The 24780-nt window shown below is 49.7% G+C and overlaps 1 protein-coding gene across 1 annotated transcript; it reads right to left on the bottom strand.

Moving 5' to 3' along the window:
* Positions 1-8287: 8287 nt before the first annotated feature.
* LOC146796728 (interferon-inducible double-stranded RNA-dependent protein kinase activator A homolog A-like) lies at positions 8288-8911 on the bottom strand. The gene has a single exon (XM_085631369.1). It carries the CDS (start codon positions 8909-8911, stop codon positions 8288-8290), a length of 624 nt encoding a protein of 207 aa, XP_085487495.1.
* Positions 8912-24780: the final 15869 nt, after the last annotated feature.

Raw genomic sequence — 24780 nt, 5'->3', positions numbered from 1 at the left:
GGCCACGAATGCTCAACAGATTACCCAACCCGCACTATTTCTAAGCAAACCAGGTAGCCCTAGAATCAACTGGATTGAATGGTTTAGACTTTTTGAGAATCACCTTGTAGCTATAGATGCTGACAATTATTCTCCTGCACGCAAATTTGGTTTACTCTTCGGTTGCCTGGGACAAGCGGCACAAAGAATCTTCGATAGTATTGTCCCAATACCACCTCCATCGTCAGTCTGGGGATACTCGATGGAACGTTTACGTAGAGGCCGTTGCTCGACTTAAAAAACAATTTGACGAGGAGCCTAACATTATGTTTGAACGTCACAATTTTAACACTCGGAAGCAGAAAGAAGAGGAAAAGGTGGAGGAATACATTTCCGCTCTCAGGGTTCTGGCTACTACCTGCGGTTTTGGCCCATTAACTGACAAATATATTAGGGACCAATTTGTGTTAAATTGTGCATCGCGTAAGATTAGAGAAAGAATTTTGAGTTGTAAAAACCCTCCATTGTCTGAGGTTATTGATCTGGCTCTAAGCATCGAGCGATCTATTATTACAAGTAAAGTCATGCAAGCTGATATCAAAACTGGAATCAACTCTATTAACTCTAATGAATCGGAACAGGAGAATACATTGGCATCAGTCAATATTAAATCTAAAAGTTCAAAATTCGTACAAAAGAAACAAAATGTATTTTGTTATAGGTGCGGATCCAGAAACCACATTGATACCTTCCCTGGGTGCCCAGCGGTTAACAAGCGGTGTGTGATTTGCAAAAAAATTGGTCACTTCCAAGGGGTTTGCAGGAATACTAGGAAACCGATTAATATTCAATGTATTGAAACTTAAGTCGATGCATGTACAAATTCTTTGAACAATATTGTTACATTAGATTGTGGTAGTTATTGTATCAAGGGTCCTTTATGTGTTGCTTCAATTGATAAAATTTCTTTGCAGGTTATGGCCGATTCGGGGTCACCAATAACCATTTTAAGGGACACAACATTTTATGAATTTTGGAAGGACAAAGATTTACTTAAGTCTGATGTATATCCCAAAGCATTCGGGGAGAAAGACATAGATATGTTAGGATACTTTTCTGGAAGTGTACAATGCCTGGGTAGAGAGACAATAACTAAAATTTACGTGGTAGAGAAAGGCAAAGACATAATTGGTTGGAAGGATTTAGCCCGCATGGGGTTATACATCGTTCCGGGGGATGAGAACCCGATTAAGCTGGGAAAATTACCCATTTGTAACATCGATTCAATAGAAACAGAAGAAGTCAAGGGTAGGGTGCTTAACCTCTTAAATGAATTTAAACCAGTTTTTAGCGAAATGGTTGGAAAAGTTAAAGGGGTGGAGCATCATATTAAGCTGATTCCGGAAGCACACCCAATTGCACATAAGGTTCGCACAGTTCCCATGAGCGTTCGTGAGGCTCAAACTCACCTTGAAGACTTTGTGTGAACAAAAGATTATAATTCCTACGGATTCTTCGCAGTGGGTGGCCCCCATCGTGGTCGCACGGAAAAAATCCGGCGAGATCAAACTTTGTGCTGACTTGCGCACACTCAACAAGAACATAGTTGTAGATTGCCATCCACTGCCCAGAATCCACGACCTGCTAGCAAACCTAGGGGGGGCGAAATGGTTTTCTTTGATTGACCTTAGGTCAGCGTACCACCAAGTTCCATTATCAGAGGAATCTCAAGATTTAACCACATTTGTGACTCCGTTTGGGGCATATAAATTCCTCCGCCTTCCATTTAGGTTAGCATCAGCGGGGAGCGTGTTCCAAAAATTAATGGATACTCTTTGAGGGGATTGTTGGGGTCCAGGCATATTTGGACGACATTTTAATTTACGCTAAATCTCTCGAGGAAAACAATGAGATCTTAAAACAGGTCCTTACTATATTGAAGTCTAGAGAGATGACGGTGAGGGCAGACAAGTGCAAGTTCGCAGTACAGGAACTTGAATACTTAGGGCATACGGTGTCCGAGAATGGAATTAAACCGAAATTCTCGGTGATCAGAGCTATAGAGGAGGCAAAAGCTCCAACCGATAAAAACGCATTGCGTTCATGCCTCGGTTTGGCAGAATACTACGCCAGGTTCGTACCTAATTATGCACAGTTCGTTGAACCTCTGCGCGAGTTATTAAAAAAAGGACATAGTTTCAATTGGAATGACGAGCTTGAATTGGCATTCAAGAACGTCAAGAGGCTGATCGTATCCGCTCAATCCTTATGTGCATTTAGAGATGACTGCATGTCTTTTATAACTGTAGATGCAAGTATGTCCGGTTTGGGAGCAGTTCTAAGCCAAAGAGTGGATGGATGCGAACAGACGGTGGCATTTGCTTCCAGGTCCTTGAGACAATGTGAAAAACAGTACAGCACGATTGAGAGGGAAGCACTTGCGTGTGTATGGGCCGTACATAAATTCAGGATGTACATTTGGGGCCGAAGATTTGAGTTAGTAACGGATCATAAACCACTTGTTTATATTTTTAACAATATTAATACCTCCAGCATGTCCGCTAGACTCATGCGCCTAGTTTCAAAAGTCCAAGTTTAATTTTTCTGTAAGGCACATCCCGAGAGGGAAGAATTTCAGGGTGGATTGCTTGTCTAGATTACTTACGGATGAGGACGACGAAGAAGATGCTATGATGGATGATATTGAATGTGTTGCAGTGGTGGATGCTGTTCAGGCGTATGATTCGGTATTGTCGGAAGATGTGTGGAGAGGCGCATGTAGCAAGGATACTGTGTTAGGGAAGGTGATCGAGTATTCATCTAGCGCATGGCCTGAACCTAGGTGTTTAGATGGGGACCTTAGAATCTTCGCTCAAGTGGCAAGCAAATTGTCAGTTGAGAATGGGATTGTCCGTCGGGGGGACAGGTTTATTCCCCCGGTTGGTTTGCGTTCTGCAATCATAAACAATGCTCATTTGGGTCATTTAGGATCCACCAAAACAGCAATGAAAATCAAACAACATTATTGGTGGCCAGCGATAGATTCACAGGTTAAGTCCACTATTGACAATTGCCCTGAATGTTTAGTGTCAGACAAACATTGGCGTACCTTGAAGACCCCACTACATCCCACTGAATTTCCGAGTACGCCATGGGAAAAATTGGCCTGGATTTTTCAGGTCCTTACTCTATATTTAACCATGACAAAAAGTTCATTATATTGGCTGTGGATTATTTTTCTAAGTGGATGTACCACAGTTTTGTTGAGTCTCCAGATACTGAGTCTACTTTAACCTTCTTAAGGAGTATTTTTTCCAATCGAAGGGGCTCCGAAGGTTATCGTGACTGACAATGGTACACATTTTGTTTCAGAGAAAATGTGTACGTTTTTGAAACAATTTGATGTGAAGCATCTGAAGGTAGCATTGTATTCCCCGACTTCCAACGGGTTGGTAGAAAGAGGTAATAAAATCGTGAAGGAAGGGATTCAGACTGCCCTGGCAGCTGGCCTGGATGTGAACACGTTCTTGGAGGAGAAGTTGTGGAGCTATAATACCTCTCCTCACTGTACAACTGGGGTATCCCCTTTCACGTTATTAAGAAGTATTGAAGCCCACACATCTTTGTTTCCATCTTGGTTAAAAGAGAGATCTAGTGAAATGAAGGTTAACATTAAAGAGGTTTCTAATAGTGTGTTCTAAGCAATTATTGATGAAGGAAAATTGACAAAAAAATGCCATCTTATGAAAGAAGATGTATTGGTGGGGGATTGGGTTTTGATTAAAAAGCCTGTCAAGGTAAGAAAAGGGGAATCGAAGTTTTTAATGCCAGAAAGGGTATGTAAAGTGAGCAAAGGGGCTGCTTTTGTTGGAAGTAGGGGATGGTGGAACAAAAGACAACTCGTGAGGGTTTCTGAGGTGCAAGCTAAAATTTTGTTGGACAGACAAGTAAAAAGGTGTGACGAACTGCACTGGGGTCATTGGTTGAAAGTGAATGGGGCCGTTGATTCTTCAAGTGCACTCACTCAGGGTACTGTACCTATTGAGGAACCTCTACGTTCTAGTGTTAATAAGTCTTCTTCACAGTCCGACGGGGGCACAAGCAGTGTCCACACTTCCAGTGGTCGCACCTCTAAGGTTCCAAAAAGATTTGAAGATTTTGTTAGGTATTAAAAGGTATATTATTTTAGGTACGAATCACAATATGTTGGGGAAAAAAAATGGTTTTATCAAATGTACATTGTATCTTATGTTCTACTTTCTGTAAAGGGGGAAGGCGATGTAGTGAGGTTAGTTGGTATCACGCGCCATGTTAGATTGTTAGGCGGGTGATGCCTTACATGTGTTCACGCTTTGTGTACTTTCGAATTGGGGCTCAGGGCATGGCGCTCTGCTGGAAGGACATTCGAGCTGCATTAATCAGTTGCCGTTCGGACGTCTGACCAGGAGGACGCGACTTGCCACGGGTGGAGTGAATCCGTTCATCTACTAAAGGATATATCTTACTCTGGACATCCTCTGCTCTTCATTTCAGCTGCCTTGTCAATTAGGCAAAGCCTCTATCGCCACATAAACGTCACAAAAATTGACGTTCCCATGGCGATAAGGGCTTGTACATATGCCCCTTAATTCTGTCTCCTGGTGCAGAATTGAATATCTGCAAAGAAGCCCAGCCTAACCTACTATCACAGACAGAACAATTATAAGCAACAAATAAGCGTTCGATTTTTATAAAAAAGATCGCTGTAGTTTGATCTGCCAGTTTTTTTGGTCTGCCGGTTTTGTCACAGGCTGATTATACAACATTTTTGTACAGAAAAGACATTGTGTTACTTTTCCATGCCACAAGTGATACAACAGTAACAAGGCCACCTTCCTTGCTAGAGCAGTTTATCTGACATTCTTCAGTGCCAGGGGCTGCCTTTTGAAGACGTGGTAAGGCAGTCATATGCTACAAAAGCTGTTTTGGAAGCCATTAGGGACACCACTTCAAAACAGTGCACATGGCTGTGGTTTGTTTAATAGGCCTCAGAGGCCAGATTGAAGCATCAAAAATTGACCATACAGATATCCAAAAAGAGTAGAAAAGACGCAGTGGGAGGTGGGTGAGGTTTCACATTAGCTACGGTCAACTTTCATTTACGCCTAGGGGATGTTGCTTATCAGATGTGCACAAAATATTCATCTATTGGACGTTTTGCTATGGGCCAGACATTTACAAGTAATCCAAGCTGCAAGGCAGAGTTTCTTAAATAGAGGTTTCTTGTCTAAAAAGCTTTGCAATCTCTCAGGCTATATTAAAGGACTTCTGGAAATTAAAAGCTGGAGTTTAAGATAAGCCCTCAAACTGCCAAGCAAAGGCATTTGGCTCTAGCTTGATGTATGCACCCTGCTGCACATGTACAAATAGTGTTATGTCTTTAATTGTTCAGGATGGGGTGTCAAAGCAGATCAGAATACCTCCGCACTGTGCAATTGTGTGCAGAATACAACAGTTCCTGTCCAAGATTGCAGTTGTCGACAATCCACTGAAGGAACCAGTTTAATCAGTCTGAAATCAGGCCCATGAAAGAAACGATATCCAACTGGTAAACTAGTTCGAGGAATTTCTAGATGACCGGACACCTTTTCAGCAGTCCGGCCAATATAAGCCTGTACTACAGTAAAGTTTTGTTTTTTAAAAAGATCACCGAATACAAACACGAGTATGACAGCATATCCGCCGAGGCTTTTATAACGTCAGGACACTCAATAGCCATGGTCCAACGCCATCCCACAAATATATATATATATATATATAGACACACACACAAACACACATATATGTGTACACACTATGCTTAAGTAAATCACACAGACAACTCAAAGTTCACATGGCCACAGATTTATTAATAGAAAAATGTAATCACCGCTCGCAGGCGGGTAGTACAAGGTGTAGGTCAAACTTTTATCACTCCATCCGAGTGAAACTCTTAAAAGCAGGTTGTATTTAAGGTTTTTAAAAGTATTTTCGGTCGATCATTGGGTTAACAGCTTGTAGATTCCAGGCTTAGCCCGCTACAGATTTCTAGTTCATACCGGCCACCCCCCAACCATTCTTGACCGAGTGTACTGTGTCTCCTTTGCGATATACTGCAGTCTTTCCCTGCCAGCACTACTGTATGGCATCCCAAGCATGGGTGCAGGAACTGTGGTGGACAAGAGGTATTTAGCAGACCCAGATTTTGACGGGGGCACAGGGGATAATATCCACAGATTCATGCCGCTTCACCTCTGGTACCCAAGGTCCTCCTCCCCTACATTTTAGTGGTCAAGTTGCTAGCCAGCTCCATGCTGAAAAACGATCTTGTTATTATATTCCTTTTACAGAACAGTATTGTTAAGTGGGACAATCCAAATGGCATCAGTGAAAGCAAATGAATACTGTCGGGGCTTGAAGCTGGCCAGGTCCCTCAGGGTCTTAGACATGGTAATAATTAAAAAAGTAAAGTTAACGGGTCCCTTTTGGGGCCTGTGTTTATGTCCTTCACTTCACAGGCAAAAACACTGATCGATTTCTGAACAATTAACATACAAAATTGTTAAGGTAATCCTGGTTAGCTATTTAGTTCCCATTTTTATTTTAAAAGTGTTTTCTTAGTCTTTCATTCCCAGATATTTCCATTCTTTTGTGTAGCATATTACTCCCGTATTGTGCATGATTTGAACTGAGTACCCTCCAGGTTTTAATATGGGTGTCACGATTAAGAGTTATGCAGTTGAGGATGCAGGCAGTGTGAGTTTCGAACAGTGCCTGTCAAAAAAGTGTTCAAAATACATGGGCATGCAGTTCTCAGCCTCTTTGAAGAATGAACAGGGAAAAGGTCACATATTCCTATTATGTGCAAATATGCGTAAGAGTAAAATAAATAACTTACCTGAACACCACTGTATTGCATTCTTTCTTCTTCTTGGCACAGGCTCCCAGGCTGCACTGCGGGGAATCCTGACACATTAAAGCAGCGTTGTGATTGGCCTAGGCACGGTCAACTTGGACTCCCAGACAGACTGGGAGCCTGTGCCTGCTCTCTCCAGCGCAGCACAGCAGCTGGGGCTGGAAAGAGCTTCAGTGCGCATGACGGTTTGCCCAACCTGAGACGGCAGGCCAAACAGCCAAGCCCATGGTAACCAGATTCCTGGGGCAGGTTGGGGGATTCAAATAAAACAGGGTTAATTATTGTTTTATTTGAGGGTGGTGGCAAGAGGGGGCGGCACTCCTCTGGCCTAAAGGGGGTGGGGTGTGCCGCTGATGACGAGAGTGATTGACACTCTGAAGACCATTACCCCTTCCACAGACCCCAGTAATGTTTAATTCAGTCTCACAGTTTCAGAATTCAAACATTTTCAATAATATTTACAGCAAAATCATGGCAGTTACTCATGTATCTTAAACAGCTAACCAACCTCCATTTTCTGGGGGGCAGATTTATATTGCGTGAACCCAACACGAAGGTATTGGAGCGCTTTACATGATCACCGGTTACGTTACACAACGACAATTCATTTTTTTGGGTAGGCACAGGGAGATTAAGTGATTTGCCCAGAATTAAAGGATATGGAGGCTCGAACCTTGGTTTCCCAGCTCCAAAGTCGGCAGTCTAGCTGTCGAACCACATCCTCTCCCATTAGTAAAACCAGTAGTCCTGGCTGGTTTTAGATGTATGCCAGTCGTAGTGTTATAAATATATATTGAAGTAATACGAGAAATCTCAGAGAGGCACTAAAACACCGTTCAGATGGCACACTATGGGAATCAAAGATTTCGTTTACAAGTAAATCACACATTTACACATGCCAAGCTTCCTTTAAAAGGCGAAGCCAAGACGGAGTCGCTTGCACAGTAAGGTGGACACAGTTTCAGGAAGATGAAGTTGGGGTTAATCGTCACTCTTTAAGGCTAGTGTGCTATGATTTGCCGAAAAGTGAAGTTCCTCGCCTGTGAGAGACGCGTTGGCAAAAATTCAATTTAAAGATGGTCAAAGAATACTGCGATTACCATAACTGCTCACTTCACGATTTCAAAAGGGGGACATGTTTAGTCACAACCAGGTATACGCTTTGAGTTAAGATTGGGGCATATACCGCACTTCTCACACAGCTCCACACCCACGTACAGTACTCATTTGGAGTAAGGTGCTTTCTGGGAGTTGTAGTCCACCCTTGCCATTGTTAATGTAACAGAGTGCCACATTGTTAATGTAACAGAGTGCCAGAAGGAAAGCAGTAAGCCAGGAGTGTCAGCGCTCCTCACACCTGCCTTCTGAGTCGGGTTAAAGGCGACCATGGCTGGCTGGGTCCAGGGGGGCCCCGGTGCAGTGTGCAGTTTTCCCAAGTGCTGTGGCGGGTTCTGCAGGGCCGGCGCCTCCGTCCATCAGGCCAGCGCGGAGCTCTGCCAGCACCTTCAGGGCTGCTTCTCGCTTGGCTCCTTTCTTCGTGGGTCCGGTGCCCGAGCCCTCCACCGCTTCCACCCGGCAGGACATGGCGTACTCCCGCTCATGGGGCTGTCCCCTCTCCTCGAGCTGCGTGTACTGCGGCAGCCGCCACCCCTTGTTTGTGCACAGCTCCTGTAAGGCCCCCACGGGGTTGGGGGGCTGCTCGGCGGTCGACCCTCTTGCTTCGGTGTCGAGGGCGGAGGCCCGTGGCCCTATCACCTCCCAGGCGGCTTCCGCGGCTTTCTGCTTGGCCGCTTTCTTGGACGGGCCCTCGCCGGCCCCGGTGATGTCGCCCACAGTCACCCTGCAGCCGAAGCTGGGATTACACAGGTCCCCGTGGGTATCCCACTCGTACACGGGCTCCAGGCCGGCTCTAACGCAGTACTCCTGCACCTTCTGTACCGGGGTCTTGACTTCGGTTCCTCCGTCGGTCTCGGTCATTTCGGCGTCCGCCGTGGACATGGCGCGTGCTCCTGTGGGCAAGTGGGGCAGTGAAGTCACGGAACCGGTACGCAGGCTTTCGAGGGCTCGGCTCTCGGTTTCCCGGGAAAAGTTCTGCCTCAACTTTTTTTCGCGGCTCGAAACTCAAAGCTGTTAGTCGTCAAATGACGTCAACACGGAAATGGAGAAGAAGTAGACCACCAACTCAGCTATTACCACAGACCGGAAACGGGCGGCCATCTTGCGTGAGGCTCTGTGACGTTTATTATCAATGTCGGTGGAAGTGAGTGTGGTGTCGTGCTGGACACTTTCTAGTGTACAGCAGTGGTCGAAGTGGGGAAAAAAAATAGGGGAACTGTGGGCGGAGAATCAGAGGGCGGGAATTACCCAAGGATTGGACCAGTGGGCGGAGTTAGAGGTGTGGCCAGGATTGGCAAAACATCCCAATCTTTAGTATTTGTTTGGCATTTCACTGACCAGTTACAGCTTATTATGTTATGCAATTCAACCAATGGATACACATGATTATTTAACGATTAATATGAGTTATTGACATTAAAATAAATTCACAAAGTGGGATATGTTTCTAATCACAGAATGTCCCAAATATGCTTAAAAGTGGAAGCACAAGCCATTTGTTTCCGAGCCATGGATTTTCTGTCGTCAGCAATATACACAGAGAAAATCAATTTTACGTCTGTAAATCACTGTATGGGAATTGTTACATAAGACAAAGGACTACAAGGTGTAGGAGTCACATGACAACCATATTACTAGGCAGTATAGTTTAATAGTGATTGATCTGGAGAAACACAAACTCAGAATTTAAAACTTAATACCATGTTTGGGGGTTCGCTTTAATAATCATTATTGATTTCTATCCAAATGAACACTTTTTGCAACATTAGAATAATCAAAGGCTTAGGGAAAAAACCCATAAAGCTCTTGTTTATACCTTGCAGTTTGTATGCAGCTCTAAGATGAAAGTTAATAGCTCACTGTTCTTTGTTAGGATTTTAACTTATAAACTGCAAGTAGCAAAAGGATCACACTGACAAAAGCAATAACCCACTGACCTATTTACAATATGTGCACTTTGTGATGGGCATGGTACATGTTCTTAGCAGCAGGCACATTAACCCTATCTTTCCATGAGTCAAACCTTCCACTAGACAAAACTCCGATCTCGCTCTAGGAAGACGTTTATTCACCGGAGTTATCATGACATTTTTATTATTGCCGAAAATTGCTGTAGGCCAAGAAGGAGGCAGCAAGTGCTTTTAAACCCATAATATACAACGCCCCCACTCAAAGTCAGCACCCGTTGCGGTCACACCGGTCGCACTGCCCTAGAGCCAGCTCTTCTCAGGGGTCCTGTGACCTCAGTGACAGAGTCACTGTTGCTCTAGGGTCTGCTACTTCATAGGCCTGCCTGCAAGACTGGAGGTGAACTTCAGCATAGATTGTGGTGGGCAAGCCTTCAAGGTGAACCTACACTTGCCACTGCTAGGGTCCACCTGCTGGTGTTAAGACACCAGGGCTTTTCCGGATTTGCGGGGCCTTCTAAGGTCTAGCATGGGAATGTGCTCCCTCAGGAGAATGGTCTGGGGGACTGGTCATAAAGGCTGAACCTGGTTCCCCAGTTCTAAATTCGGCAGCTTTGCCCCCAGTGCTACATCCGCTCCCTCATTGAACACCATACCGCCCCACTGAGAGAAATTCATACTGCCTTCAACTACAATCCAATTTGACCTGCTATAAACAACTGGATGCGACTCAATTCAAATTACGCACTAGGCAAGTGCAATATGCTGCCTAAAGGAAAAAGTAACAACATCCTGGAAAAAGCAAACACTCATAGGGAATGAAAGATTAAATAAAGCATGTGAAATGTAAGCTGAAACAACATGGTGAACTTAACGCTTTTACACTCACTATTCAGAAATCAGTGAGTGCTTCTGCCTGAAAACTACAGGGCCCAGAAAGGACCCATTTCAATGTCCACTGCTTATATGCTTACAAAACGTAAGCAGTATGGTTTAAAAAGACCACATTTGTGAACACAAAGCTGCCCTACACATTTTGTTTTCCAATCCACCCATCAACCAGGTATTGCAGTACCTCCAGGTTTGGCGCACTTCCCCACCGGGGAAAAACAGCACTTCACTGGCAAACTCAGTAAAGTGACGCTAATGTTTTTGGGGTTTGAATAAAACCGATCTGGTCACTTTAAGAACACTCCGTCTTGCTTTATTTAGTTATTGATTTTTAGGTCTCGCCTGGCGTAAGACTGTGCAGACATATGCAGTATCGCTGGTGAGATTTAATGATTCGAAGAGATTTCTCTAGTGGGCTTTAAGCCCCGCCCCTCTTTTCCATTGGCTAGCGTCACTGTTTATGCTAAATGGTGGCCAGCCATTGGAAGAGAGCGTCTAGTGACGTACACTTTTCTCTTTTAGAGCCGTCCCAGTTGGACCTGCTCGCTTGCTTTACGTTTGCAGCAAAGCCTTTTCTTATCTTTATGGGGCCATGTGTTTCAAACACATGGCACCATAAAGACAAGAGATCACCGCCTGGAGCTTCATAAAGCTCCGACGTCACCGCAAGCCGCGCTGGGATTGGCCCAGCCTCGCAGGTTGCGTAGCAGGCAGCGGAGGGGGTGGCTCGGCTGCACGCTTTCCTGCTCCCTTTCCTTCCGAGGCGGCGTGTTGGAGGCCGCGCATTGCTCCGTTCCAATGCCTCTGCTGAGCCTCTGTTTGCAGACGGCGATTGGAGCATCGGCCTCTCGCTGCTTGGCCAATTAGACGCCGTTCCGCCTCCATTGAAAGATTGAGCACATTGTTTCACTGCTTTCTCCCATTATTAAAGTCAATATTCGTGTTTCAGGATACGCTCTAGTCTTCCGCATCTTCTCTCACAAACATTTTATTCCATCAGCGTCACTTTCAATATCAAACATTAAAACTTCTCTTTCTCGCAGTTTGGTTTTTGCCTTGGTTAGAAACAGTTCCCATATTTTTCTTTCGTATGCTTCTTCTTGCACATCCTTTAGTAGAGGCGTGTGAAGCTACACGCTATGTAATCTATATGCAGGGCACACGGTCTGGACTTCTCCTTCAATATCTGGGCTATTGCAGCCTTTTCTGTGCCGCATGCTCCCCATTTTGTAAGCGTTGCTTTGTCTTGCAAATATCGAGCACGCAATGTTTACTCGTGCGTGTACCTACTGCTGACCTCCTTGCACGCATATCCATATTAGGAAGATAAGAAATTAGGACAAATGAAAGTTATTGTATTATCTGGGGCACCTTAGAGTAATGCCTGCGCTATGTATAAAAATAAATAAACAGACCAACCACCCGCCGGTGCGTACCACACATGTCTCTAGCAGCGTTGATCTCCCAGCCCTACGCTCTCCCAGGAAGACATCCGCTCGGAGCAATTCCAAAGCTTGAGCTCAGCGCTGACTGCTCGGGCGCTGACCGTCAGCGCCAGCATCCAATGTCAGGCCGCATTTGCCCCCGGAGGGCGGGCCTCTCCCGGGAGCCGGCCCAACGGGCGCCAGTAGGGAGGCACTTCCTCCAGGACTGCAACCATTGGAGGTGACATCTAAGTGGAGAACCGGGGAAAGGTACCTCCAGGACGGGCCTGGCGCGACTGGGAGGCGCCCGCGGGACATGCCTCCGGCCTTTGTGTGCACAGTGGCTGCGGGGTGGCGCTGCTGAGCCAGGAGGCGGCCCTGGAGGAGCAATGCATCTGGCGATTGCAAGCCTGTGGGTCTGAGGCTCTGTGCTGAACTTCCCGGACACCGACGGTCCACCTCGGGATAGCAACAGTTGCAGCTCTCGCTGTCCATGCCATGACCCCGGGGCAGCCAGGGGCAGAGCGCGTGTGAGCCCCGCAGCCGGCCTCCCGCCCGCAGCTAGCCCTATGAGAGAGACAATGGGGAACGGGTTCTGCTCCTGCAGGCAGTGGAGAGTTTTCCAGGTCTTGCTCCTGCTCACCGTGGCGACGGGCTTCATCTACGGGGCCATGCACTACGACGACTTCCGAAACCAGCTGAAGAAGGCAGAGGCGGTGGCAGCCAAGTACCAGCAGCACCAGGAGTCCCTGTCAGCGCAGCTGCAAGGTTGGTACCACAGCTGCTTCTAGGTGCCACTGCTGTCTCAGCGCATCCCTTTGCTGCCTGTCTGGGTCTGTTTGCAAGCATGTGTTTTTTTCACATCGTATACGCGCTAACCTGCACGCATTCCAGCTGAAGATCGTTACCAAACAACCTTCCTTTTTTAATAATTAATATGTTGCTTATTCTGAACATTGTCTATCCAGATATTCATCATGATTTATAATTTCTCCCTTGACCTTCCTAAGTGTTAGCATATGGCACATGTCACCATCTGTGTAAACTGCACTATTAACAGCATTTAGTGCATTTGAGCAGAGTACTTTTCACGAGGGTCATCTCTGTGTCCACAAGGAGCTTTCACTTATGTTGGATAGCTCAGTTGCTTTGTGTGCTTGCTGCAGATGGCTGTAGCCTGTACGCCACTAGTTCCATTCCATGAGAACCTGACTCAGTTCCCCCCATCAATAAAATAAACTCGTGCCATTCAGTTTGTTATAGTTCAGGGTGGTACTGCGCCGTGAAGCCACAGTACTGCCAGTGAGTACTGTGTAAGACGCACTGTTTTTGTTGTTCTCAAATTGCACCCACCACGTCTTCAGAGAACCAGGGAAACTTCTTCTAACTTGCTTTCGTGTAGCATTTGCACAGCTCTGCTGAAAGGGCCAGAATAAGTGTGTGTTCGCCTGGCTCCACTGGGTACCTGGGCATGGAACAGACCCGGCATTGTTATCACCACCTCCTCTGTGCGACAAGGGGGCGTGGCCGGGTGGGTCTGTGTTAGTTCTTAATGCGTGCCGCGTCCCTGGGGCCCGAAGGGTGTAAGGCACCCTGGCAAGTGATGACACAGGCGGTGCCTCTCTCTTCTTCACTTGTGGCGGCAGGCGAGGGAAAGACAGCAGCGTATGAATGAAAACAAGCATTGAAAATGCAATAGGCCTCGCCTTTTATTAAGTTAAAGCCATTTGCTTTGCTATATAATACCATTAGCAAAGCAAATGGCTTTAACTTAATAAAAGGCGAGGCCTATTGCATTTTCAATGCTTGTTCATATTTTGAACCTTTTATTTCCGTGGCTGCACTTTGGAATAGAAAAATGGCAAAACGGCATTTCCAGCAAAAGTGGTTTTCTTTCTCGCATCCATTTCACAGGGGAACAAATGAACGACAGGAAGAAAGAGAGGGTGAGAACCATTTCTTGAGTCACGGTTTTCGGTAAGTGAGGAGGAGTTAGACAGACAGAGAGGGAATAAGAGTAAGAAAGAGAGTGGGGGGCAGCTGCCAGCGGCAGAGCAGAAGCGAACACCTTCCTTGTCTTGTCTGTGCAGGAAGCAAGAGACGGAGACCTTTTCCTTCTCTGCTCCCCGCCCGTCCCCGAACAGCCACAAATGCCGAGCCTTCTCTGCAGGCCTTGGATGTTTCTTATGTCCAGGGACGCATGTTCAAAATAAAAAAGTAGGGGAACGGAATCTATAGAATTAAAGAAGTAGGGGCACGCCATGCCCTGCCGTTCCCGCCCACTTCGACCACTGGTGTACAGAATCAGAGGTACAGGGACCGGAGGTATAGAGCCAAGAGTCCAGGGGGCCTGTTGTGTCGGGTAATTGCCTGGGTGACGGGCCGGCACCGACACTGAGGGGAAGAGTGTTACTGGGGCCTAGTCTTTAAAATAAGACACGGGAGGCAGGAGTGTGGGTGTTACTGGGTCTCGCCTGCGTAGCCCAACTGGCGTATGTTCACGTGGACCGTTTTTATTAATTACCGTTCCCCCTACCTTCACGCCACGCGCCCGTTGGGTCACAGGCGCAACACAACATTCCTCCCCAACAAACATCAAAGCAATATTAGCAGCTGACCACAGCGCCTGACTCTGGCTGGCAAATTACAAACTTCAAGCGCATCATAAACAAATCTTCTTTAGGTTCAACTAAGAACAGTCTTACGTGAAATAGTCTCTTAAGCGGCGAGAAGGCTCTGGATTCGCCTGCAGTCGATGTTGAGACTGGCCCCGGCTCCGGGTCTCTCTGGCTCCGGCTTCAGATGTTGCTTCGCCTCGACCAATCTCAGGGTGACCACGACTTTCCTCTGGCATTTCACTCACTGCTCCTTCTCGCCGAGTCAGAATGTGGTCCTGGGACTCACTGCTATCCTCTGTGGGGGACATCTCTGCTGTCCCGTCCAGGCTGACATCGACCGATGCCATTGCGCTGGAACCATCCTCAGGCCAGGCCGGTAAGGATGCTGACACATCCGACTGGTACTTTTTAAAGTGGGACACATTGCGGGTCATATTTTCTCTTCCTCGGGTTGCAACGATCCGGGTTCCCTTGACGTCGACCACGGTCCAGGGATCCTTTTCGTAGGGCAACCGGAACTTGCCGCTGGTGATGCGATTTGTGAGCAGCACTGAGTCCCCCTTTTCAAACTGTGAAGATTTGTACCTCGGCCGGTGACTGACTTGGGCATGGGCCTTCCGACATCTCGCGTCAATTCGGTTGTCATCAGGTGCCTCTGGGCGCCACTGTTGGTGGTGAGGAATTGAGTCCGTGACCACTCGGCCCATGAGGAGGTGGGCTAGTGCTACGCCCGTGGTGGTATGGGGCATCTGGCGGTAGCTTCTTAGAAAAGTGAAGATGGCTAGCTCTAGCGACTGTCCTTTATCGTGAACAATGCGTATCACCTTGTTTAGAGTCCGCATAAATCTCTTCACCTCGCCATTTGCTTGTGGCCACCTGGGTGTGATCCTTCGGTGTCGGATGCCAAGACCCTTTAGGTAGGTGGCTATCTCTTGCCCTTGGAAGGGAGGCCCGTTATCTGTCCTCAGCTCCTGTATGAGGCCGTGAGTCGCCATGATTTTTTTGAGCGTTGGGATTACCTCCGTGGCACTGGGTGCTGTTATGATTTCGACTTCCGGGTACTTGGAGTGATCATCAATGGCTACAAACATGTGACGGCCGTCAGGGAGACTGCCAAAGTCTAGGCTGACACAGGACCACGGAGACCTTGGCCTTGGTTCCGCAATGATCGGAGCTGGACGAGGTGTTTCCCCTGTCACTTGACAGGCAGAGCAGGAACGGACGGTGGCTTCCACAAGTTCGTCCATCAGCGGGAACCACACTTTGGTTCTAAGTCGGGACTTCGTCTTGACCATGCCTTGGTGCCCGACGTGAGCAAGCTGAACGACTTGTGCTGTTAAACATGCCAGGATCACTAGCCGGTGTCCTCTCAGCAAGCACCCCGTGATGTCCTCGGTGAGTTAATCTCTGACGTGGTGCAAGCTGTCCATAACGCGCTGGGCATGTGCCGTTAGGATTTTCCATTCTTCTCTAGCCTTGTGCCAGTTACCTCTTTGGAGAGCCACCTTGGCCCTTTGCAAACAGTCGTCTTTGGTCGTTGCTTCTCTTAGAGTCTCCATGGAGAGGGGAAGAGGGCAGGAACGAGCCGTGATGCACCTGACGTACTCTTCAGTATCTGTTGCTTCTTCCATCTCCTGCATGGTGGCTGCTCTGGGGTGCCATGACAGGTAGTCGGCCGGGTTCCAGGACCCTGGTTGGTACTCCACCTTGCAGTTGTAATTTTGGAGCGGCAACATCCACTTCTCAATCCGGGGAGGTGGTTTGGTGGATGTCCCGGAGAAGAGGGCCACGAGGGGCTTGTGATCAGGAGCCACCACAAATGGCTTGCCATAGACATAGAGGTGGAAGTAACGGCACCCCCAGTGGATGGCAATGGCTTCCTTCTCGATTTGGGAGTAGCGCTGTTCCGTTTCGGTGAGGGAACGGCTGGCAAATGCTATGGGGGCCCAATCCTCATCCTGGTGTCTTCTCTGCAGCAGCACAGCCCCTAATACCATTGGACCAGCATCCACCACTATCAGTGTCATCTTTCCCGGGTCAAAGAAGGCGAGCGTGGTCGCCTCCGAAAGCGCATCCTTAATTTCCGTGAAGGCTCTGGCTTGATCTGGGCCCTACTTCCAGGAGGTAGAGTCCTTCGTGATCTCCCTCAGCTGTAGGGTCAGGGTGGTAAGATCCGAATGAATCTCCCACAATAGTTCACCATGCCGAAGAAGCTGCGGACATCGGTAACGTTGGTGGGGGCCACAGCATCTTTGATATCGCAGACTTTTTCAGGGTCCGGATTGACTCCTTCCGTGGAGAACGTATAGCCAAAGAATTGCAACTTCTTCTTTAGAAATTCACATTTCTCCCGGTGGAGGGTGAGTCCGGCATCTCGCAATCGGCGAAGCACTTGAGTGAGGCGGGAATTGTGTTCCGGGAAGGTTTTTGCGTGTACCATGATGTCGTCGCTGACATGAATAACACCAGGGATGTCCATGATTAGTTCTTGTATTATGTTCTGAAAGACTTCAGCCGCACTGGATACCCCGAAACTCAGGCGGGTGTATCTTCTGAGCCCCACATGAGTCGAGAAGGTTGTGATGTTTCGGGATGCCTCATCTAGCACCAACTGATGGTACCCGGACCTCAGGTCTAATTTGGAAAACCAACAGGCCCTGGCCATTTCCCCAATGAGATCGTCTATTGTCGGGATGATGTGGCGCTCCCTCTTGATGGCGGCATTTGGTAGCCTCATGTCTACACAGATCTTCAGCGCGCCGGGTTGTCCGGGCTTTCGGGTAACAACGATCGGGGATACCCACGGGGTGGGTCCGGTCACTCTCTCAATGATGCCAGCCGCCTCCAGCTTCTTGAGTTCTTCCTCTACCAGGGGGCGCAGGTGAAAGGCTATTCGTCGATGCCGCAAAGCTACCAGTTGGACCGTTGGGTCGATATGGAGATGGATCTCTTTGCCTTTAAATCTTCCAATTCCTTCAAAAACCTCCAAGAAATCTGCCAGAATGTGCTGAATGGACTCCTGGTGCACTCCGAAGGCAAACGTCACCACTCCCAGATCTTCCGCAGCCAGACACCCTAATAGCATGCCTTGCCCATCCTCGGTAACATACACGTTGGCGGTGATGGAGTTGGTGCCGTGGGATATGGAAGTCCTAAAGCGACCCCGTATTTTCAGGGGTGTGTCTTGACCATAAGCGAATACGGTGATCGTGGAGGGGTAGAGTGTGGACGCCGGATCCATGGTTCAGTGAAGGGCAGAGGCCATGATATTGATGGTGGTGCCGGTGTCAACTACCGCCATGACATCTTGTGGTCCCACACGAATTTTGCACTGGGGTAGACGTCGCGCTTTCCGGGTTGCAGTGCCAATCATATGGACTTTTTGTACTACCCGCTCTTCCTCCACATCGTCATCCATGTCGCTTGGCTCTCTCTCTCCTTCTGGCAGTGCATTGACCACTTGTCGGGGCTTGCGATATCTCTTGGACCTGCAGACCTTCTCAAAGTGGTTGAACCGCCCACATCCAGAGCATCTCTTGCCTTTAGCGGGGCACTCTGCCGCATGGTGGGGTGGCCCTCCGCAGTATCCACATGTTTTAGCTTGCCCTGAGGTTGTCGTTCCTGATCCCTTCTTGTTCCACCTCGTCGTGGGCTTGGTCGCCACGGCGTTCACCGGTTCAGTCTTCACAGGCGACTGGAGGGCCTCTTCCATGTGTGCTGCCCGGGCCTTAGACAGTTCCTTGGTGCGCCCCAGGGTCAATATGTCAGCGAGAGACTTCCCGGACTCTTCCAGTATCCATTCACGGAGCTTGGCATACGCGCAACCCTGAATTACTTGTCCCCTAATCTCCTCCGTTTCGTCGTGGAAGCCGCACGTAGATGCTAGATTTTTGAGTCTGGCGTGGTAAGTGTCCAGTGATTCTTCGGGGAGTTGGCACGCTTGTCTAAATATGAACCTTTCGTAGTCCTGGTTGGCCATCGGTTCAAAGTGTCCATTGAGGGCATTTATCAATGTGTAGTGATTCTTTGGCGTGGCCTCTACAAGTGTCTTGGCGATGTTATGGATGTCTTTGCCCCCTAGATGTAGCAGCATTGCTCTTTTCTGGTCCTTGTGAACCATAGTGGCCTCGAAGAATATGAATAAGCGGTCAACCCAATCTTTCCACTTTGGTGCGAGTGATGAGGGCGACCCTTCCACTATGAAAGGCTCTATTGGGGGTATCGTGGACATGGTTGTCGCCTTTGTCCCTGTGCTTATTGACTCTGTAGGCTCCCTCGCGTGCTCACTGTCCCTCCTATCTGCAGTAGCGCTGAGCCGTGTGTGTGGACACCCTCCACTTCCTGCGCTTGGGCTTCCAGCCAACAGGGCGTGGGAGGTCTGCTCCCAGATGTATATATTGCTCTGGCTGCCTGCTGTGCTGTCCTGCTTAGGGTAGTGATGCCTGTACCAGTCCCTGCCAGCTACCCGGGCAGCCAAGACGGTCAGCCCTCTGTTGAACCAGTGTTGAGGCCTTTTCCTTGTCTCCCACGTGTTGCAGGGAAGCTCTTCACCCCCCTCCCTGCAACGCTGCTGGGACAAGGGAAGGGGGCTCAGTTCAGGGCCCACCGACTGCTGCACTCGGCCTGGGAGCGCTCCACAGCGAGGCCGGGCTGCGGCCTGTGCACGCATGCCCCCACGTGGCTGTGCACGGCCACGAAAGACTGCACACGCGGCCGGCAGTAGTGCGGGGTGCAGCGCAGGGATCGCTCACCTCCGGCGGCCCCCTTGGACAGTCCGGGCCTCCTCCTCTGCAGCACGATACCTCTGGCACTCCGAGTGAGCCGCCAAGCGCCAGGACACAGCGCACCACACTCCAGGGCACGAGCGCCGCGAGTCGATGGGAGAGAATCGCGGCCGCCACTCTGTCCGACGCCAGGGCCCGACCACCCTTGTCGCCAATTGTTGTGTTGGGTGGTTGCCTGGGTGACGGGCCGGCACCGACACTGAGGGGAAGAGTGTTAATGGGGCCTAGTCTTTAAAATAAGACATGGGAGGCAGGAGTGTGGGTGTTACTGGGTCTCGCCTGCGTAGCCCAACCGGCGTACGTTCACGCGGACCCGTTTTGATTAATTACCGGTTTCCTGACCTTCACGCCACGCGCCTGTTACGTCACAGGGGCAACACAACAGGGCCCTCAGCTACAGGTGAGGGCACCATTTACAGGACTCGGAGCTCTGGGGCCAGGTACATAGCTTCACAGACAGAATCTCTGGTTCTATTGTACAGCGCTCTGACACCTTCGGGTAAAGTCTGCGCTTTATAAAAATGCATTAAATAAATTAGAAAAAATAAAAAAAGTCAACAGTACAGGGACATAAAGCAAAGAGTCCAGGGGCCCACAGGTACAGGTGAGGGCACCAGATTCAGGACCCTGGGCCCTGCTGCCCTGAATACATAGCACCAGGTACAGAATCACTAGTACAAGGGCCGAAAGCAACAAGCCAGGAGACCAGGGGCCCCCAGGTAACAGCAAGGGCATCAGACGCTGACCTCCGTCACAATTTCCATTAAGTTATCGTTTTGCTGCCTCAGGTCTCACTTAACCCCTTCTGTGCCACGCCCTTTCCCCCTCCTGTGCCGGGCGTTACATTAGTGGGTGGGGTTCATGACGAGATAGTCTCGTCATGGGCACAGCACGACCGTGCTCCATGACGAGACTATCTCGTCATGGGCACAGAAGAGGTTAAGATTCATGGCACGCTGCCTAGAACAGACGATTTAAGACAGAAAACATTTGCAAAGGTTAAAATTATCATTTTAGTCCAACTGAGAATAAGTGATGCTCAGTGTCCGTAGCTCTCTGCCGTGGGCGCTGGAAGGAGTGACGACCTGCAATGTGCAAAGCAATCCCCTGAAGTGCCGAGCACCGATGTAAGGTGGGCTTTGGGCAATGACGTAGCAACGGAGTCACAGGCCTTAATGCAAGCAAGGAAAATGGAACCCTACACCACTACCTGGTAGTGACAGCAGTCACAGCGGGTGTTGCATGGGGCCCCAAGCACCGCAGGCCTGGGGCCACTGCACCTGCTGCACGAATGCAAGCCTCACCTCTACTGGTTGGATCTGTACAACAGGGTATGAATGGGCAGGTAGCAACTCCCTCCACAAGCCCTACTGCAGTTTTGTGACGTAAGACTGAGGCAACTGCCCTACAGACAAGACACAAACAGACAAATGCTAGACATTGGCACACCGAGTGAAAACAGTCAAACGGAGGATGTGGGAGAGGATGTGGTCTTACGGCTAGACTGCCGACTTTGGAGCTGGGAAACCAAGGTTCGAGCCTCGGGGTCGACTCCACATCCTGTGATTCTGGGCAAATCACTTAATCTCCCCGTGCCTATCAAAAAAAATGAATATGTCCTTGTGTAACGTAACTGGTGCTCATGTAAAGCTCTTCAATACCTTTGGGTCGAGTTCGTGCTATATAAATCTGCAAAAATGAAAATACAAACACGGTTAAAAACGTTAAAAGTGTGAGAAACTTCAAGTAACTAAGCCAGAGCTAACTGGCACTCTGCTAAAAATAACATTACCTGGGTCTTCATTGAATCCCTGTGACTCAGTCCAAGATCAAGTTTACAGTGGCGCGTTATTCCACTCAGGATATCATTAAAACCATGACAAAAACCGCAAACGCTTCCAATCATTGGCACAGGACGAAAAGTGATAAGAAGAGCTGTTCAGAAGCGCAATCACACACACACACACACACACAGATGCGCTACGCCCATAGGGCTCAAAGGTCTTCAGCCCCCCTGTTGTGTGTGTGAGCTCGGGTTGAGACAGCTTCCCGGGCACACACACACAGACAGTTTTGTCTGGCGTCCATCTTATTGCAGCCACACCCGAGTACTTCACAGGTCTTTAAAAGATCATTTACTTGCTAACGAGGCTTTGTGTTTTATCACCCCTTTTTAGAGCCCCCGTATCTCCACTCTGCCTATTGCTGGAAGAATTTGCCCCCCCCCCCACCGAAATTTTGAGTAGCCCCCCCCAAAAAAATTTGGCTCTAGTTTCACCTCTGCTCAGCAGACACTTGGCTAGTCAGCCACTCCCTCGTGGGAGCAGACACACATATGCACCCCACAGCCAAACATTACAGGCGTCTCAAGTGGCGTGACCCTGCTAATAAAAGGGCCAGGGTGCACATGCTTGTGGGCAGTTACCTAAGTATGCATGTAATGTCTGTGTCGTGATGTTTAGTAGCATGTGGGCCTAGGGGCCACAGTGGCGTCGAGGCAGGTCTTACCCCCGTGCTTGCTGAAAGTCACTCCAACGTTCCTCATGTAGAGAAAAGGAGCCAGAGTATGCGACACCCCTATACCTTCTGCCTGCGCCCCAGCACATGAGGCAGGACAGGGCAAGAGGGCCCCAGAGAGGAAATCCAACAACGTTCGCTGTTGGCACCCTGCAGACGCACGCCGTCTTGACCGACCCTGAGGTGGCAGAAAAGAGACTGTTCGTCCCCTACAGCCGGATACCCAGCTGCCGTCCACCTCCTGCGAGGTTGAGCGAACTGGTGAGAAGCCTGAATGAGCCGTATAGCGCTGTCAGCGGGACGCTGATAAAGCAGGTGCTCCACAACCCATAGAAGTATTACGGGCCCACACCAGTGGCGGCTGGTGCATAGGGGCGAAAGGGGCGTTGCCCCACTAGACTGCACTAGAGAGAGAGACACGACCACAAGCAATGCAGCAGTCTCAAATTAAGTGCTCACTGCTGCACTGTGTCCGACTCGAAGTTGCTTCAAACACAAATCAAATTGCTGCTGTTTTTGTGTGTTTTATTTTGTTTTTAACTAGGAAGGGACGAGGTCACAGGGTCAGAGAGACACCTCCTGCGCATGTGCTGGCCAGGGCGAGGACTATTGCTTGCCCTCGAAGCACATGCAAGAGGAGTGATGTCATCCTGAAGGGTGTGACCAGAGAAAGCGGAATATGGCTGGTTTCACATGGGACGCCTATGCTGCGGCCCACGCAACTTCAGCAGCGCACCACTGAAATGAATGGCAAGGGGCAGGGCAGTGGGTGGCAACAACCTGAGCACTCCTTTGCCAATCGCGCTTGTCCCAGACCTCCTGATTGGACAATGGGAGGTGTGGGAGTGGGCCTCGGATTGCGGAAGAGCCTCCCGACCGCCTTGCAGCTCTGACTCAGGCGCCTCTCTTAAGGTCTGTGGAAAGGTGGCAGCTGGTGTCCCTAAGCGGCTAAGCGCACATGGTTTTAACATCGGAGGGTCTGACTCTGTTCAAACAAACCGGGAGTGCACAGCGGCTCATTCAGAGCACTCACCCCGGCCCTCACCCTACATGACTCGCTGCCCCGCTGGGATACAGTCTACTCCCGGGCCGAACCACTTGGAAGTTGAACTCCGGGGAGCGGCGGACTGCCACTCTCAGCAGTCACAGCACAGCAGACAGCACTGCAGAAGACTACCGACGCTGGGGTGCAAGTGGTACGACAACAGGTAAGTGGCAGTGCAATTATTAAAACATTTTCAGGGGAGAACCCTCCCGAGCCCCCAACCCCCCTCCCACCACCGGGCAACCCGGACCTCCACGCCTCACCACCTTCAAATGTCACCAACTGCCGCTGGCCCACACTCTGCCTTGTCCCCTGCATGATTCTGCACCAGTAAGCTGCCCAGCGCAAAATGAAGGGAGGAGCGCCCTCCCCAATAAAGCGGACGGCACCCAGCATGCCAGAGAGCTCTGACGTACCCGAAACCTGCTTCCATCTGTCCCGGTGAAGAAGTGCTGCAGCCTGGGCGAGAAGCGTCCTCCAGCATGAAGTCGGTGTCACGCCTAGAGGTAAGGTGGCCGTACCAAGACTTCCCCCACCCCGCTCCGACATTTCCATTACCCACTGGAATCTGTTGTGGACAGAAAACGACAAGCAGTAATTCCGCCGCATCTACAGTGCCCTGTTCCTTGCCGCAAGAGGAGCATGGTCAGTCTGAGGGCATCCAGTGTGAGCAAGACTCCCAGGTAGCGATGGCAACAGTCCTCACCACTGTAAGCATTGCCCGTAACGAAGCTGCCACGGCCTCTAGGTAAAGTGGCAGCACCAGTTACCTAAGCGATTCGTGTGCGACGTCTCTGCCAACATAGACATTAATGAATGGACAGCCACCAAGCCACACCAGAAGCGTGATCCTTGCTGCCCTGCCTGTTGCCATCTGCCATGGAGATGAGTGGAAACCCGCAGTGAGGAACTGGCATCCACAGTAGGTCGCGAGGCCGTCAGCATGATAGAAAGCTGTTGCGCCCTCCAATAATGGAAAGGGGGGGCTTTTGGCCCCCCCGCCTGCATGGCGGTGCGGCGACCTCCCCCGGACTACTCGGTGGTGGGGCGCGTCACTGAGGGGGCGCGCCCTACCGCCGATTGGCTGCCTGGATGACCCGGATGTCGTTAATCGACATCCGGGTCGGAAGGGAGGGGGGCGGGCCACTGGGGGGGGGATAAAGCGGTGGGGAGCGCCCAGGTGACCCCCTTGTTCCCTGGACGCTCCCCCACATAGGACGTGCCCCGGCGCTCGGGGCGGATAACTTTTCGTTTGTTTTCTTTTTTTTTTTTTCACTTTGCAGGTTCACTTCGTAGCTGAGTTTCGGAGGCAGACGGGGATTCGCGTTCGCGTCGGACGGCAGGCAGCGGCTTCGGGAGCACGAAGAATCGCCGGAAGGCATCGTGTGGTCCGCCAGGAGGCATCGTGTGTTCCTGGAATCCGATCTCGCGATTCGGAAGCGAAGGAGGCATTGTGTGGTCCGCGTCCGCACGAGAGGGGAACCGAGCGTGTGATCCGGCGGCAGCAGCGTGCTAGGAAAGTAACAGGTACTGGGAGGCGGTGGCACACCCCTCCTGCGATCGTT

The sequence above is a fragment of the Triturus cristatus genome, chromosome 10 (genome assembly GCF_964204655.1).
Source record: "Triturus cristatus chromosome 10, aTriCri1.1, whole genome shotgun sequence".
NCBI classification, from domain to species: Eukaryota; Metazoa; Chordata; class Amphibia; order Caudata; family Salamandridae; genus Triturus; species Triturus cristatus.
Note: the sequence above shows the minus strand (reverse complement) of the source record. Positions and strands in the feature narration are given on the sequence as shown.

Coding starts and splice junctions, on each gene's coding strand:
- LOC146796728 (XM_085631369.1), bottom strand. CDS start 8,911: ATGTCCACGGCGGACGCCGAAATGACCGAGACCGACGGAGGAACCGAA.